Here is a 14,675-nt window from a genome sequence, read left to right on the forward strand (position 1 = left end):
CCAGCCCCTACGTCCAACAAATGCCCGCTAGTGCCTGCAATTGTTTATGTACCTTTGGCAACTCGGGTATCGCAGGCATTGCCCTCTCCCTTGCCCAACTTTGGTTGCCGCCAACGATGCACCGGAAGCCCCTGAAGCTTGAATAGCACCATCTGCCGCAATGACACGATCTGCAGATCTCTGTTATGGCTGCAGTCTAGCCCATGCCCACGGCCCTGGCCAAATCCCCGGCCTTTGGGGTATAAAGTCTTTGGCGCCGTCGTCTCCAGAGAGGCTGCTCACTTCCCTGCAGTCTGATCTGAAACTCTCATTCGCTCTTTGCCTCTTCAGCAGCACAACTCCCAAGGATGTTGAGCCTTCAGACAGCTGACCTGCCATTAGACAGGTTTCCAGAGTACGCCGAATCACCTGAAGCTGCCAAATCGCCCAACATGACGGTCAACGGCCCCATCAACAAGCTGGTACAGCAGCTCCAGGGAGGGACGGAGCCGAGCCGAACTCCCTCGCCGCAGCCCACACACTTCTCGGTTCCCCAAACTAACGGCAACGGACACCGGGTCCTGCGATCTGCTACCGTCGGATACATCGCGCCGGAATTCAAGGGAAAGGCAGAACAGAAGCAGCAAGGTAGGTCGACGCTGTCCTTGCGTCCCTACAATCCCCGCTAACTCAAACAAGTGAAGGAGACTCTGTTCAAGGAGGCATGGATCCCCGAGCGTCTTGTAGACGCTCAAATCGAGTGGTTCTACAGCTCTCTCGGTATCGACGATGTCTACTTCCAACTGGAAAGCCCCGAGGTCATCGCGACTCACATTACTTCGCTGTATGCTGCCAAGGTGGCCGCGCACAACCACCCTAACAAGCAAGAAGAGATCCGCCTCGACATGGAGGCTTCAGACCACGCAATTTACATCGACACGAGTGAGCCGGGTAAGACGGCGACTTCGGGTCCCCGCTATGAGCAGAGACTGGAGGCCAAATACCTGGACCATGTCGGCACCAAGCGTTTCCGAGTCGAGACTTTCCGATCTCCGGGAACCTTGTCCGAGTCTCCCGACTCCAAGGCATCGTTGCGGTGCTACTTTGTCTACCAATGCCAATTCGTAGACTCGAATCCCCCTCCCGATGAGACCAGGCTCGAGGTCATTGCAGACCGCATGTTCATGACCAAGGCGACTAAGAACACCAAGCTCATCTACCAAGACATCATCACCCTGGCGGTGAACAGGACCGGCCCGGTCATCGAGGTGTTCGATATCGAAGATTCCCCGGAGAAGCGTCTTGTCGTGGCGTTCCGCTCCCGCACGGCGAGGGGTATGTTCAGTGCTCTGAGCGATCTCTACCACTACTATGGTGTCACAAGTACGAGGAAGTACGTGGAGCAATTCTCAAACGGTATTACCGTCATGAAGTATCTACTTGAAGCCGGCACCTGCCACGACTACCGAGTCGGTGGCACCGCCGCTTGAGCAGTCCATCCACCAGATCACCAAGGAGATTTCTCTGCTGTACTGCATTCCCCAGAACAAGCTGCACGATCTTTTCGCCCATGGCGAGTTGAGTCTCCAAGAAGCCATCTATGGCCACTGTGTTTGGGTTTTCGTCCAACACTTCCTCAACCGACTGGGTTCCGAATACGTCTCGCTTACTCAAGCGCTGGATCCCAAGAACAACGTCCATGCCGGCATTCTCTCCAAGCTCAAGCGCAGGTTGCGTAGCGAGACGTTCACTCCGGACTACATTCTGGAAATCATCACAGCATACCCGGCTCTCGTCCGCACCCTCTATGCGCAATTCGCCAGCGTCCACTTGAGTGCCGGTGCCGGATTCGAGAAGCACTTCGTTGCACCCACCCCTGCCGTTGAAGTTCTTTCCGACGCTAGGATGAAGGAGAAGATCAGCCGCGAGGTCGCGAACGAGCACGACGAGATGGTGATGACTGCGTTTAGAATATTCAACAACGCCATCTTGAAGACCAACTACTACACGCCTACCAAGGTGGCCCTCAGTTTCCGTCTGGACCCCGCATTCCTCCCGGAGATCGAGTACCCCAAGCGCCTGTACGGTATGTTCCTCGTTATCTCTGGCGAGTCTCGCGGATTCCATTTGCGGTTCCGAGACGTCGCTCGTGGTGGCATTCGAATTGTCAAGTCGCGTTCCAAGGAAGCCTATGCCATAAACGCGAGAAACCTTTTCGACGAGAACTACGGTCTAGCGAGCACGCAGCAGCGTAAGAACAAGGATATTCCCGAAGGTGGATCCAAGGGTGTAATCCTATTGGACCCCAAACAGCAGGACAAGGCGCAAGAGGCATTCGAGAAGTACATCGACTCGATTCTTGACCTTCTCCTTCCCGCCCAGACCCCGGGCATCAAGAACCCCATCGTCGACCTGTACAGGAAGGAAGAGATCATCTTCATGGGTCCGGATGAAAACACAGCCGACCTCGTCAACTGGGCCACAGAACATGCCCGCGCGCGTGGGGCGCCTTGGTGGAAGTCCTTCTTCACTGGCAAGTCGCCTAAGCTTGGTGGCATTCCTCACGATCACTACGGAATGACCACGCTCTCTGTTCGAGAGTATGTCAAGGGCATCTACCGCAAGAAGAACCTCGACCCTGCGACGGTCAAGAAGATGCAGACGGGCGGCCCAGATGGTGATTTGGGAAGCAACGAGATTCTGCTCAGCAACGAGAGCTACACGTCCATCGTCGATGGCTCCGGTGTTCTCGTGGACCCCAATGGAATCGACAAGGAGGAGCTCATCCGCCTCGCCAAGAAGCGCGCGATGATTGGGGAATTCGACGTCTCGAAGCTTTCCAAGGACGGATACCGTGTCCTCTGCGAGGATAGCAACCTGACGCTACCTACCGGCGAGGTGATCAGCAACGGCACCGCGTTCCGAAACACATACCACCTTCGCGACAGCGGGTTCACAGACTGCTTCGTCCCCTGTGGTGGTCGACCCGAGTCTATTGACCTTGTCTCTGTCGGCAAGCTCATCAAGGACGGAAAGTCGACTATCCCCTACATTGTGGAAGGTGCCAACCTGTTCATTACCCAGGACGCCAAGCTGCACTTGGAGGAAGCTGGCTGCATCTTGTTCAAGGATGCGTCTGCGAACAAGGGTGGTGTCACGTCGTCCTCCTTGGAAGTCCTGGCTTCCTTGAGTTTCGACGACGAGGGTTTCGTCACGCACATGTGCCACGACGCCAGGGGCCAAGCTCCTGAGTTCTACAAGGCGTATGTCAAATCGGTCCAAGAGACCATCTGCAATAACGCACATCTCGAGTTCGAGGCGATCTGGCGGGAACATGAGCAGACGGGAACTCCTCGCTCCATCCTCTCGGATCAGCTCTCGGAAGCCATCACCAAGCTCGACGAGGAGCTTCAGAAGTCTGATCTGTGGGAGAACGAGAAGATTCGTCGCTCCGTTCTGGCAGACGCCCTCCCTAAGCTCCTCCTTGATCAAATCGGCCTGGATCTGATCATTGAGCGTGTCCCCAATGCGTACTTGCGGGCCATCTTCGGAAGTTACCTTGCATCCCGATTCGTCTACGAGTTCGGGGCCAGCCCATCGCAATTCGCCTTCTATGACTTGTAAGTTTTATCCTATCCAACACTCATTCAATGCCGTCCAATCATATATACTAACAGCTGAGCAGTATGGCGAAGAGAATGGCCAAGATGGAACAGTAGCGGCCCAGTTGTGTGGCGAAACGATATTCATCCTTGTTCTTAGTTGGGCAGCATGTCGCCAGATGGTGGCGTATCTCGGCTCTAAGCTCGTGTTTACAGCATTTGCAGGCGAAACGGTGTCTAAAATTATGCGTCTTGCTTTTTGAGTTCTTGGCGCGCGTATCGTTGTATTCGAACATATAGAGGAAGAGGATGAGGTCATTTCCCGGTGTTGTTCAGCAGCACAGAAGATTTGAAACTGGTCTCCTTTGAGCATACATATATAGAGAGAGGTGGTAGAGATGGCAAACTAATTGCCCGACAAGGACTAGGTTCTAAATGGTTACACTGATGTTTCTGTTATTCTGCTGGGTTGCCTTCAGCGTCGACACAAGTGAGCAAATATGGTGTTCTAATTCAGCTAATCGCTTCTTGTATTCACTCGAATAACATTGTGGCCCAGTGCTACCAGATCGTTGGAGGAGTCTGCGCCGGACTGGGAAGGTTTGGTTTGATAGCTGACCTATCAGGCTCTCGTATATGCGCCTAGCCCGGCCAGCGCGCCAGGTTACCTACATGACGTTTTACCCTACTTACTGAAAGGAGAAATAAGTGTGTAACAAGCACACGTGACACCCGAGGCGGCTCATTTCTTGTTGATCGTTCCGCAGCGACACCTCCCAAGACACAATCAATATTTCCCGCGTACATAGTGTGGTTTCTTCCATTGATTGATGTCACGCCGAATCGAAACGGCACGGAATGACCACCAATAACAACACGAAGAAGCATCAATGTAGGAGCGAGTAATGGAGAGAACAGATGCCCCGCCCGTGCCTGCACCCCGCAGTAGTTCTGGAATCTCCCGCCTCCCACTTCTGCATCAAGACCATCCGCCCCCCTGCAAATACTCCGAAAAGAGGGGAGGACCGTATGGCTCTGGATCGGATTCTGATCATGACAACCCCCAGTCCACGACCAAGAACGATACGGGAGGAAAGAACGTTGCACTGCAGCCGAGTGCACATGCATCTCGCGCTGCGCATCCCTGGTTCATCCCGTCCACGGCCTGGGTATTTAGGACGAAGCGGCCACTCTTTCTACTCGCTGCTCTCACTTGTTCCGGTTGGTGAGCCCGTATTCTCTTGTTGGTTGGTTTTATTCTTTGCCCAGCATGCTGAGCCGGCTGTATTTCATAGTAGCATGGACCCTATTCAATGTCTGGATCTCGTGCCACTCCGCATCGGCCGACGATGACCCTAGCTGGCACAAGTACGTGCGCGCGCCGTCAAGCCGCTTCATTACCCCCAAGGCGGTTCTCACTGGTTACACTGTCGGCAATGTTACTAATGTCGAGGGTCTGGTTACTGGCGAGAGCGTCGCGCATCTGACGCGCGCGCGCAACGCGTCCAGCGACGATGTTCCCACCATCGTCCTCGACTTTGGCCAGGATGTGGTAGGCTTGTTGAGAATCGCCTTCGCCGGCTCCGAGGGTTTCGACAGAGGCTATCCGGGGCTGAGGCTCATCTTTTCGGAGACGAAGGAGTTCCTCACAGACAGGAGCGACTTTACGAGATCGGATCATGGGGAGAATGTATGTTTTCTGCACACCCCTGGTCTTTCGCAGTCGGTGATTGACCTATATGCCAGGACCTTAGGATTGTCAATGGTTCGGATCAAGTAAGGGCCGCTGAACTCCTTGCTGCATCCCACAGATCGCTAAACTTGAATGACTAGATTGCGGTGAAGTCCAAGCCATACGAGTGGCTCAATCAATGGGGCTGCGAGCACGATGGGCAAGTCTGTTCGGATGGGCTGCATGGGTTCCGATACGTGAAGATTGTGATGGATGCGCTGCCCAAGGATGCACCCCATACCACTTCCTATGGCCATGTCGCAATCTCTTCTGTGAGCCTGGAATGGTCAGGGTATCTGGGGACGCCGGACACGTATACCGGTTGGTTCGAGTGCTCCGATGCGAATTTGACACAATGGTGGTACAACGCCGCGTACACCACCGAGATGTGTACTGATGTCTTCCGCGTCAATGACACAGAGCCTCGCCATGCTGCAAGCGAGTCCCTTATTGGAAAGATGGTCATCCACGATGGCCCGAAACGAGATCGCGATCCCTACATGGGCGACTTGGCCGTATCGGCGCTTACCAGCTACTTGACGCATGACATCGGAGAGGCCGCTCGGAACGTCATGGAAGATTTGGCCCAGCACCAGCGGAGCGACGGATGGATCCCGCCAGCTAGCATGTGAGCATCGCTCTCTTTCTATCCCTCCCAAGCTTGCATTTTAATATTGACAGCAACAACTACACTCTGAATCTGTTCGACTATCCCCTGTGGTGGGTGTCATGCAGCTGGGACTACGTGCTTTATACGGGGAATGTTTCTTATATTGAAGCCTATTACCCAACATTACTAAAGGTATTGGATGCGTATTATCCAGCGAACATTGACAAGTCTACTTCCCTGCTTCTTCGGCCTGTTGACTATGGCGACTACGCTTTTATCCCCAGAGAGGGCTCTGCAGCTTACTACAGCGCGCTGTATGTATTAGCACTGGACCGCGCCGCTGAGCTCGCATCCATCCTAAACAGACCTGACGATGCGTCCCGATGGCGTAACCGCTCCGCCACAGTCTCCAAGTCTTTCGTCGACGTGCTCTGGGACCCTACCGTCAAGGCCTTCTTCGACCGTAATTGCAAGGGAAATGGCTGTGCAGCCCACGCCCAGGACGGAAACAGCCTTGCCATTCTTGCGGGCATCGTGCCATTGTCCTCCAACACCTCGTCCGCCGCTAGCGACATCCTGGATTACCTCGACAAGGCGCTCCATCAGCGCTATGGCAACACTTTCTATGATGCGGGCGGCAACGGCCTCAGACCCGGGTATTCGCATCTCGTCTACCCATTCATCTCATACTTCGAGATAGCGGCGCGGTTCCGTGTTGGCAAGACGGACTCGGCGCTCAATCAGGTGCGCCGCATGTACGGCTGGATGGCATCACAAGACCCAGGAGTCACATTCTGGGAGGGCATTGGGGCGAGCGGAGAGCCGTACGAGGCCGATTTCACCAGTATGGCGCACGGCTGGAGCACAGGTATTGTTCCGTTGTGCATGAACTACGTGCTCAGGCATTACGCCGGCGACGCCCGGGTTCCTCACCTGGGGCGTGAAGCCAGTCGTAGGCGACTTGACGTGGGCCAAGGGGCAGGTCCTAACGGCGAGAGGCCCAATGCAGGTTAGCTGGTCGTTCGACGTCGAGGAGGATCGTGTTCATGTCGACGTGGATGCTCCAGCAGGCACGACAGGGACGGTCAGCGTGCCGAGTGCGGGTACCGATGACGGAAGCGGAGGACGACAGACGGAGATTGTGCTGGATGGGCAAGTGGTCTACGGCGGCGGAGCTAAGGTCATGACCAACGGTGTGACGCACCGAGATGAAGAGGGGCTCATTATTGTCAAAGTCCAGGGTGGCATGAGACACGTTCTCGAGTTCCGGAAGGTGTAAGTAACTTCATGGTGCATACCTTGATGTGTTGGATTAATGTGGAATTATCATGGGGGGTTCACCCTCCTACCGCTATTGCTGCCTCGCCTCATTCACAGTTTCGGGCATTGTGAGTGATCAACCGGTCGCTACTTAGTCAAGCAACCTCTACGATGCTGTCGATTTCGGGACAGATCTGGGCCATACTTTTATATGGCCTGCCTTCGTCGTCGTTCTCCCCACTTCGGTGCCGATTGGAAACCCGGTCCGAAAGCAAAAGGGGAATGGCTATTAAATCCGTCAGATTCGTGGCCGACTCGAGCTTGCAGGCATGAGCCCTATATTTCTATACACCGCCGATATGGAACGGAGCAGCCGTCTCGGCAGCGACATTTTGCGTGGTATGAGCGGATCCCGCTCCGCTTTGACCCTTTGGCGGTGCCCATTTGGCAATTGCCCCTAACTATGTAGCCGAAAGTTGCAGGGGCTTGAGGGGCCAGTAAGCAGCTAATTCAGTTTCTGTGCTTAGCGGCATCGTCAGAAGCCTATTCTTAAATTTTATGGAGTCGTTGGGAGCGGCACAGCTATGCCTGTCATTTCCCACGCGCCCGCTGACCGCAAGGAGCGAGCGACGTTCCTTTTTCCGAATCGAGTCGGCTGGCGATGTCTCGGAGTTTGGCTTATATTGCTTGGGAGGGGTTATTATCTGTAATTACCGGTCTCTGTTTCTTTTTCTTATTTTCTCCTTTTCTATATTTCATTTTTTGGGTTTCTCCCTTCTAGCTAGAGTCTCGGGGGCGCTCGAATCTTGGAGTGCTGGAGAGTTGGAATCTTTCGGTTTTGTTCGGCAATGGGTGACTCGGGATCAAAACACGGGTACAGCGGCGATAGTGTAAGTCATGCGTTGGATGCGACGACGTCCTTCGTGGTCTTTGTCATCGCTTGGAATGCATACTGACTTTATTTTCTCTACTGCCCAGCTCGCCGACACCTTCGTCGCTGCAGGCTACATAGCCTTGGCCTTTCTGACCATCCACTACCTTGTCGCGTATAAGCCAAAAAGAGATGCGGTGGATTCCGTCGTGCTGAGATTGCCGCACTGGTGCTTTCGCAAGCTCAGGACATCACTACCCGGTTCTCGCCCTGCTGATAAGGGGTCGTCTGGCTTGGGCCTTGCATCCTCATTGGACGGATGGCTACGTATGGTGAGTCTTATCTAGGACGACCAAGCAATTCGACCGATCTCAATTTGTTGACTCGTTCGTCCACCCGTTCATTCGCGCAGTGTCTCGTGAATCTCGCCGACATCCAGGCCATCCTCGGCTTCAAGCTGCTGCACGAATTGTACGAAGCGGTGAATGCGGAGATCTCGGCGGCGCAGTGGCAGTTCGTCATGCACTTGGCCTGGTTCCCCATCATCGCCTGCATGTGTAGCATATCGGTCCTGTCTCCTCCTTCGTTTTCGACGACCAAAGGCAGGACCGATTCCCAGAACAGCCTGTATGAATGGACCAGGCTCTGCCGCGCTGTGGTTCTCGCCGCCCTGCTCGGTACCATGCTCGTAGGCCTCGCGCCCACTTTGTTCTTCAACTGGGAGTACGGGCGGCAGGAGGCCACGGCCGCGGGGCCGGGGACCGATGCCCGGCGGTTTCTGTTCGACTTCGCGGGCGAGCTGGCGCGGTTCCGCGACGGACATGACGACGGTAAGGGGAGCGGCGCTGCGGGTTCGAGGCCGCCAAGAAACCTGAGCGATACCCACGGGTTCCAGCTGGCCGTCTTCTCGGTCGTGGCCCTCATGTCGGCGGGGATCCTGATCCTGAAGAAGGCGATTGCTGCTGCTCCTCATAAGGGAGAGAAGCAGTGCGCACGGCAGAACAAGTCGAGTGGCGCCCCCATCAACCGATGGCTAGGGGCCCGAAGAAGGGGGATCCATCTCGAGGACCTCGACGATATCGAATCATCGTTGGGTATTGCCGATGTGCGGCCAATGTCGAGGTCTGTGGGTGGTATCCTTTCGGATTCTGCGGTGTTCCTTGTAACGTTCAACATGGACTTGCTCACGTCCAGGTTCGCAGAGGTAATAAGACCCCTCCAACTCCAATGCGCGCACATATGCATACATACTCACGCTCTCTGCATCTATTTATCCCACTTCCTGTCAGCCAATTAACTGATCATTGATGCCAATATAGATCTTTTTCCTCTTTGTCCTTCAGTTCTGGGGCGTGGCTAGGCTTTATGGGTCGATCCCCAAATCCGAGGGTCAAATTCCGAATGGTCAGGCTCTGTGGAGTTTCTCCCAGCAGTTACCCTGGGCGTTCTTGGTCCTACCCTTCATCGTGGCAACCAACTCGTATCTATTGCGCGACACTTCCTTCTCTTCGACACCGTCCTCGAAGGACCAATGCATTGTCCAGAACGTTGATAGGGACGAAGACGAGGACGAGGACGAAGTCACCAGTCTATCCATGCTTTCACCTTCGCCTTTTTCGCGGCCACCTTCAACATGACGATGGGGTTCGAGCCGCAGAGGCCCTCTTCACGCAGATCGGCGTCTTCTGGGCCTTCGTCCCCGGCTACCCCTGGCCTGCTTCGGGACCGGGCTCGTGGCCTACACCATGGAGCGCTGTTGGATCCGGAAGCGTAGGAGCAACAGCATGCTGCTGCTCGATGATGCGACGGCGAGCGGCTTCTCGAAGTGGCGGGGCTGTCCATGCGTTTTGGGCAGTTGGCCTTCTTGTTATGTGTATGAGTGCGAAGCAAAGGGACGAAAAACAGGCAAACATATATAAGTTCATGGTCGAGGCGATGTTCATCATATTAAATACTACAAATGTATTCAAACACTGGCGTGAGTTCCGACGCGAACATCTGCAGCATCTGCAGCATCTCGCCCAAGTAAACTAGTCATCGCCATCGCTCGTACCTTGGGTAGTAGTTTATACCACTTCATTTTCGGTGACCGGTGCACTGTGATGTGTCTGAAGATCCAGAGTAGACCGGAATATCGGTGATTTGGTAGCGGAATGATGATGCCTAGAATTTGTAGTAACATTCATAACTGCAGTTCGCGGTTATTTAGTGTTAGGAAACTGTGAGTGGCCAGGGTTTATTTACTCATTACTAAATAGTTTTTATTATTCTATACTAATATCATTAGGGTATCAATTTAAAGAGTTTAAACGCTTTCTTTCAAATCATTTCTCGCGTTCAATCGGCGGCGCGTCGCTCGGTGGGACATTGACCAACGTATCCTGCCCTCGGAGCTCGAGCCCCCCACCACGCCGCCCCGCGTGAGATCTCTGCTCTCCATGCCGCTCTGATCGCCGCCGCCACCGCCGACCGTGGCCTCTTCGTCTTGGGCCCTGGGCCCGGCGACGGGGGTGGGGGCGAACTTGGACCGCGCGCGGATCCGCTCGCCGTACCGGTAGAAGACGAAGGGCATGACGGCGAGCCCGGCGGCGACGGCGCCAGGACGGACCCGCCCACGCCCACGCCGAGGGCGTCGAACATGTAGCCCGTCCAGAGGGGCGCCGAGGCCGCGCTGGCCGACCGGCATACCGTGTTGATGGCGATGGCGCTCGCCGCGTACCACTTGTAGGTGTCGACCAGGTAGTTGGTGAAGGAGTTGAAGATGATGACGATGACAAGGGAGACGCAGGTGCCTGCGAGGGGAGGAACAATCCAGTGGACGTAGCTGTTAAGTTAGTTAGCCCGGAAACCCATTATGATTGTGAATGTTACAATATCTGGCGTGCCAATCATGTGAATAGGGGGAAACTTACTTGAAGTTACCGGCCCAGGCGAACCAGAACAAAAACCCGGGAAACAGTACGGCCGGGACCATAGCCAGGGGCAGTCGATCCTCGGGCCTCCTCGGCCGGCCCAGATCGAGGCCGGCGGTCTTCTGCTCATAGTAGAGGATGATGGCGCCGCCGATCATGCCGCCGATGCCCGTGGCCAGGACGGGCAGCTGCCCGATGCCGACGTTCCAGTGGCGGTGCTGCTGGTAGATGATGGGGTAAATGCTGAAGAGCATATAGATGAGGGTGTAGAGGAAGGTGATGTAGACGGCGACGCAGAAAGAAATGGGGTCGAACAGGATGCGCCAGGGCCGCAACAGCGCCGTGCCCAGGATCGACATCAGGGAGGACGAACCGCCGTCGGCCTCGGCGGGGGCCAGTACATCCTCGAAGCCGGGGATCCGAGCGGCGCGGACGCGCGCCGCCTTGCGCCGCAGCAGCACCGGCTCATAGGTCTCGGGTATAGTGAATACGAAGCACAACGAGAAGGCCCCGAACATGGTGAGCACGTGGAAGCACCAGCGCCAGCCGATGGTCAGCTGCAGGAAGCCCGAGACGACGGGCGCGAGCGCGGGGCCGATCTGCAGCATAATGGTGAAAAAGGCCATGGCCTTGCCGCGGTCCTTGTTGTCCCATAGGTCCGCCATGATGGCCGGCGCGTTGGACAGGGTGGAGCTGGCGAAGGTCCCCGTCAGGAAGCGCCCGACGAGCAGGCCGGCGAAGTTCTGCGTAAAGGCGCACAGGAAGTTGAAGACGACGTAGAAAACATACACGAGTACAGCAGCCAGTGGCGACCGTAGAACTGGGAAGTTTTGTTAGTCGTGACACTATAGCGTTATCTCTCCATCCTCACCCTCCCTGACTGACAAACTTACTTCACTTAGAGGTGCGAAGACCATGGGGCCCGCACAATAGCCCAGGAGAAATAGAGTTATAGTAAGTCCGGCGATTTGTCTCGTTACGCTGAACTCGTCGGATATACCCTGTGTTGCGTCGGTTAGTTGGTCCAATGTCTCTGGCAGCCATGATCTGGCCCGCTTAGGAAGAAGGTATACACGTACCTGAAGTATACCGGAGGGCGCCGACGACGCGAAGGTTGCGTTGATGACGGCGACGACGCTGGCGAAGCTAATCCACCAGCGCCTAGCTGAGGACCAGTTCTTCGGGTTCTCTACATCGTCCAGGGAGAAGGCCAGGTGGCCCTCGTCGTCGAGGGCGGGTGGAGACTCCTCATAATGCAGTTCGTGGGTGTGATATGGCTTGAGGACCCGGGACAGGGTTGGTGTGAGTTTGCTCATCGTCGCATCGGACGATCCGAACCGGCTGGTCGGGACTAGTCGATCAATAGCGCACTTGGCTCCCGTGGCCGGTCTCTTCGCCGGAAACTTCCACAGCGGTTATAGAACAGTATTCCTACTGCAAGAAAGACCACGAAAACTATGTCACACACAGTCGAGGAGACACCTGCGTGTCAGAAGCTGGGAATGAGATTTGCTGTGTTGTACCGTTCGTACGCGAAAACTCTGGGAGCCTGACCCCTTGAAGAGGAGTAAAGATCTATAAGAGGAAAACTCTTTGAAAGTGAGATATCCAAAGCCAGGAAAGACTTCGTCGCCTCGGTTTCCGAACCTCTAACCAGATATAACGAGAGGAGATCTATTCCGTCTATCGTGAGTCCCTCCTTGTTTCTGCGATCGACGGCAGAAAGTCCAGTGCAGAATGAGGAAAGGTGTGGCCTCGCGCCCGTAGGAGCAGCGGGCGCGCTCGATATAAGCGGCACACCCAAAAGTTCCCCCATAGATTCCGTCGTCTCTGCCGACGGCCATTTTCACCTGGGTCCTCATCGGACCCAAGTGCCCACACGGCTCCACCTCGCCCCCCGGCAGAGGACGGATTTAAGCCTGAGCAGAGCCTCATGGCCTTGATTGCGCTGGGCGATGCAAAGGCCGAGGCAGCGAGGCGAGCCCAAGTGGCTCCATATCGGCCCATATGGTCGGGAATACATACGATGGCCCCCCTAGCCTTTCGGAAAACGAGAACGGGAGATCTCTCGTGCGTCTTGGCTGTGGATGTTCGGGTGGGCATTCTAGACGTTTCCTTGGCTGCAGCTGGGTCCCAGGAAATGGGCTTTTCTTGCTTCTCATTGTCCGACCCCTGCGGTGTGGCCTTGATTAGTCTGAGCCGGGCCGAATCTAACGGGAAGACCGGGCTAGGCAAAGCTTGTCTCGTGTTAATGACCGCCGCACGTTGCAATGTCACCTGGTTGCTGGCCTGGGATGAAGAAAAGACACTTCGCCAGAATACATCAGCTAAATCCGATTTCGATGCACCGATTCCATGGGTTGAATGTTGGCGATGTGGCGACGGGAGTTGGTGCCTCACCAGGGCTGACTCATGTACTTTGGAATAAATGCGCTAACTCGGAGTAAGGAAGTGCTTACATACGGATTGTACTGCCTTTTTAACGTCCCCACCGTTCAATGCCGACGATGAAGATTTCCTCGCCCAGCATCCGTCCGTGCTGCATCTTGACTTGGATCAGAGATTCTCCTTGAGCCGTGTGGACAACCTTGGATATGCCAGCGTCCCGAAGCTCACTGCAATTTGCCCCCATCGCTCCTCCGACCACCTCATCTACCGGTCGGGCCGTAGATGTCGGGTACGTGATGAGGTTCGCCTGGACACCCTCATTGGCGACCTGCACGAATGCAACAATGACATGCCGTACGCCCGGATGATTCCTGTCACCCAAGACCAGCACTCGACGCCGCAGCAGGTCAGAAGCTCGGGTCGAGGCCTCGAAGACGCTCAACTCCCGATTGTACACATCCCGGGGGCATACTTCGACAATGTGGAGCGGCTCGGCCACGAACCGAACCCACATACGCAGCACGCCCGACTTGGTTTTCAAGCCGCGCCCTCGGCCCTTCAGTGCGGCAGAACTCTCGAGAATGCAGATCTTGCGCCGTTCTAGCTTTGCCAGATCGGCCGAATGGTTCACGGGAACCAGCTTGGTCGCTCGGGACGTTGGCAGAGCGTCAGCCTTCCTGCCTCCCCGGGTATATGCGCTCGACCTTGATTCCAAGATGACCTCGGAAGTCGCCTACATAACGGCTGGACAATACGACGACCATGGTGCCTCCTTCCTCCTCGATTATGGGGGCTTCGATTTGCAGATCTGGGGCGTCATGGAGAAGTGTTCAAGTTCCAAGGCCCATTTCGAAACAAAATGCACAACCCCACCGGTGCGCATGAAGCAACTGGGCGACGGAGCCAGTGCACTCGGCAAGCACCGTCCAGAGGCTTCTTCCGGTGGGAGCCAGGCCAAGATGGAGTCATTCGTGATGGTACGGATGATCTCCTCCTGTAGCCGTCGGAAGGCGCGCTCGGCGCCTTCACCGTACAGTGGAGCCATGTTGATTTCGAAGATACCGAGGAGAGAGTAGGCTTCGTCTTCACCTCGCGTGGCCTCCCTGCTCGCAGCCCAGGACATCCTCTGCGCGGTGCTGGCGACTTTGTACCCCATCGGGTTCCATCAGAACGCCTGCCGATATTCCCGTGATGCCGGCGATCGTTTGGCACAGTTCTGCTTTGGTTCCTATGCGCTCCCACTCGCGCGAGTAAAAAGCAACGTGCTTCGGGGCGATGAGCTCCTGCGGCGTCTAGCTCCGACGGAACCAACGGCTCTGGC

The 14,675-nt window shown here is 55.6% G+C and overlaps 5 protein-coding genes across 5 annotated transcripts; 3 read left to right on the forward strand and 2 right to left on the reverse strand.

The window, feature by feature from the left end:
• Positions 1-347: 347 nt before the first annotated feature.
• Positions 348-3,698, forward strand: PG994_013870 (NAD-specific glutamate dehydrogenase; the record flags this gene model as incomplete). The annotated part of the gene is made up of 4 exons (XM_066865279.1): positions 348-627; positions 679-1,372; positions 1,413-3,599; positions 3,665-3,698. The coding sequence occupies 4 exons, from the start codon at positions 348-350 to the stop codon at positions 3,696-3,698; spliced, it is 3,195 nt and encodes a 1,064-aa protein (XP_066708408.1).
• A 1,153-nt stretch (positions 3,699-4,851) lies between these two features.
• PG994_013871 (alpha-L-rhamnosidase) lies at positions 4,852-7,476 on the forward strand (the record flags this gene model as incomplete). Its single annotated transcript, XM_066865280.1, has 6 exons — positions 4,852-5,271; positions 5,328-5,357; positions 5,415-5,941; positions 5,995-6,767; positions 6,826-7,198; positions 7,344-7,476. 6 exons carry the CDS (start codon positions 4,852-4,854, stop codon positions 7,474-7,476), a joined length of 2,256 nt encoding a protein of 751 aa, XP_066708409.1.
• A 555-nt stretch (positions 7,477-8,031) lies between these two features.
• Positions 8,032-9,691, forward strand: PG994_013872 (uncharacterized protein; the record flags this gene model as incomplete). Its single annotated transcript, XM_066865281.1, has 4 exons — positions 8,032-8,073; positions 8,162-8,386; positions 8,467-9,258; positions 9,398-9,691. 4 exons carry the CDS (start codon positions 8,032-8,034, stop codon positions 9,689-9,691), a joined length of 1,353 nt encoding a protein of 450 aa, XP_066708410.1.
• Positions 9,692-10,359: 668 nt separating this feature from the next.
• Positions 10,360-12,282, reverse strand: PG994_013873 (MFS transporter; the record flags this gene model as incomplete). Its single annotated transcript, XM_066865282.1, has 5 exons — positions 10,360-10,596; positions 10,659-10,878; positions 10,967-11,786; positions 11,856-11,967; positions 12,046-12,282. The coding sequence occupies 5 exons, from the start codon at positions 12,280-12,282 to the stop codon at positions 10,360-10,362; spliced, it is 1,626 nt and encodes a 541-aa protein (XP_066708411.1).
• A 1,163-nt stretch (positions 12,283-13,445) lies between these two features.
• Positions 13,446-14,510, reverse strand: PG994_013874 (HET-domain-containing protein; the record flags this gene model as incomplete). The annotated part of the gene is made up of 2 exons (XM_066865283.1): positions 13,446-14,031; positions 14,278-14,510. 2 exons carry the CDS (start codon positions 14,508-14,510, stop codon positions 13,446-13,448), a joined length of 819 nt encoding a protein of 272 aa, XP_066708412.1.
• Between the last annotated feature and the right edge of the window lie 165 nt (positions 14,511-14,675).

This window comes from Apiospora phragmitis (assembly GCF_038363925.1).
Source record: "Apiospora phragmitis strain CBS 135458 chromosome Unknown utg000013l:1.0-2965645.0:1.0-2969333.0, whole genome shotgun sequence".
Lineage (NCBI taxonomy): Eukaryota > Fungi > Ascomycota > Sordariomycetes > Amphisphaeriales > Apiosporaceae > Apiospora > Apiospora phragmitis.